Raw genomic sequence first — 1,867 nt, 5'->3', positions numbered from 1 at the left:
TCCCAAAAGCTAAAACTAAGGGAATGAAAAAGAAATTGTATATATAAACTACAGAGATAATGGTCTGGGAATGTGGCCATAAAAAGCAAAAAGCGAGGGGCATAAGTACCCAGGAAGAGAGAAAAAAAGAATGAAACAAAAAAAGAGAAAAAAGGGTGGAATTAAGAGCACCCCTTGGAAGGAAGAAAGGAAAGGACTGACTTTTTAGCTACTTTATTCAGAGGTTCGGGGTAGAAAAAGTTGGCCCCTCTGGGGTCCAGGTCCAATATACAAAGCAAAGACAAACAAATTACCATCAAACCAAGAGTACCATGCCATTATATTCATAACATCACAACGTGACAGACACCTTCATAGTATTACACATCGTGCCTAACATGCCATTATGTGGTCGGAACACCGGCCACACGGTTGTACAGACTAAAGCCCTCTGTAAACAAATGATTCCTACCCTGCTCTATCCAACCATACACATGCCAAAACCTTCAACTTCCAACACGAAGAAAAAAAGCAAAAAGCAGCCTGGTGAGGGCCCAGGGTACAGTGAGAGCTTGGAGTTGCAGTCTGCCCAGTCACCCAAACCGGTCATGACATCAGAGCGTGTACTGAAGACAGCTGTCCTCCACATGGCACAGCGCTCCCTCAAGGGCCCAGCATACCTCAAAGGCGGGCACTGCCCGCCATAGCACAGTGTGCTTGAAGGAAGGAAAGGAAGAAAGAAAAACAGTAAGAAAGAAGCTGCAAAGTAGACAAATGCAACTCACAGACAGAAAAACTGGAAGTAAAAAGGGGAGGGGACAGAGAACAGAAAAAAAGAAAAACCACTGTGAAAATACAAGAAAAAATATCAGAAAGGGAGGTAAACAAAAGTAAGAGACCTTTAGACAGGTGAGAGTCAGAAAAGAAAAGAGACAGAAAGCCAGAGAGTCTTACGCTCAGGATCACCCCATGCAGCTCCAAGTAAGCCTGGTCTGCGGCATCCAAAGTGGAAGGAAGGCAGGAAAGCAGGAAAATGCCCATTTCAGTGGAACTTAAGAGGAATAGTCTGTCAGTGTTCACATTGAGAAAGTGAGTGGTAAACTCATGGATATAATCCTGGCAGAGGTACCCAAGGAAGAGCTGAAACAACAAACTAAAATGTCGTAAGTCATACTCAAAATGAAAATATACAGAGTAACAGTGAAATACATGCAGCAATAACAGTAACAAGAATGCAAAAAACCTTCCTGCATTGTCCCAGTTTCTGAAAGACTGAAAACTTTAAATAAAGTCAAGTTCATGCTCACCATGCCACAATTTAAGTTCTTGTCAACTCTGCAGAATGTATGGGGAGGGGTTTCTCCTTTGCTGGTCACAATAACACAAATATCTGTTACAGCCAAAGAATTCTGAGGCCGAACAGGAGGAGCCCTTCGAAAGGTAATAAAGATTCTTTGGGAAGTAGCTGAACTGTTGTTAACATTGGCACATCGGCCATATGGAGTAGCCTGGATCACCTCGCAGCCTGAAATCACCCGTTCTTTCCCTTCATATAGAACTCTGTAAAGAGGAAGAACACAGAGAGTTACAACATTACCTACTAATAAACAGGGATCCTGGTTTTCAATTAATAAAATCCCCAACTTTTGGATTTGAAAAAGTAACCCAAAATCCACATTTTTCCATGATTAAAATGAAGCAGCACCAATCTATCTATCTATCATAAAAGCCGAAGTCTGTCTGCCTGTCTGTCCATTAACACTTTATTTGCACTGATGGGCTGATGGAAACAACCAATCAGAGTGCAAATACAGAGTTCAGACAGGAAGTGGCGGTGTGGCAAAGAGCCACCATGATGGTGGGGACACAGGGGATGGAGTGGGGATGG

General features: G+C 42.8%; 1 protein-coding gene across 7 annotated transcripts in view; it reads right to left on the bottom strand.

Moving 5' to 3' along the window:
- Positions 1–1,867, bottom strand: part of DENND4C (DENN domain containing 4C) — a 121,539-nt gene that overhangs the window by 81,644 nt on the left and 38,028 nt on the right. For all 7 annotated transcript variants that reach the window (XM_014525644.2, XM_025191760.1, XM_025191759.1 and 4 more), the window contains exon 3: positions 1,287–1,539. In XM_014525644.2, coding sequence (XP_014381130.1) covers positions 1,287–1,539 — 253 coding nt within the window. The remainder of the gene's footprint in view (positions 1–1,286; positions 1,540–1,867) is intronic.

The sequence above is a fragment of the Alligator sinensis genome, unplaced genomic scaffold, assembly GCF_000455745.1.
Source record: "Alligator sinensis unplaced genomic scaffold, ASM45574v1 scaffold59_3, whole genome shotgun sequence".
In the NCBI taxonomy this organism is placed as follows: domain Eukaryota; kingdom Metazoa; phylum Chordata; order Crocodylia; family Alligatoridae; genus Alligator; species Alligator sinensis.
Note: the sequence above shows the minus strand (reverse complement) of the source record. Positions and strands in the feature narration are given on the sequence as shown.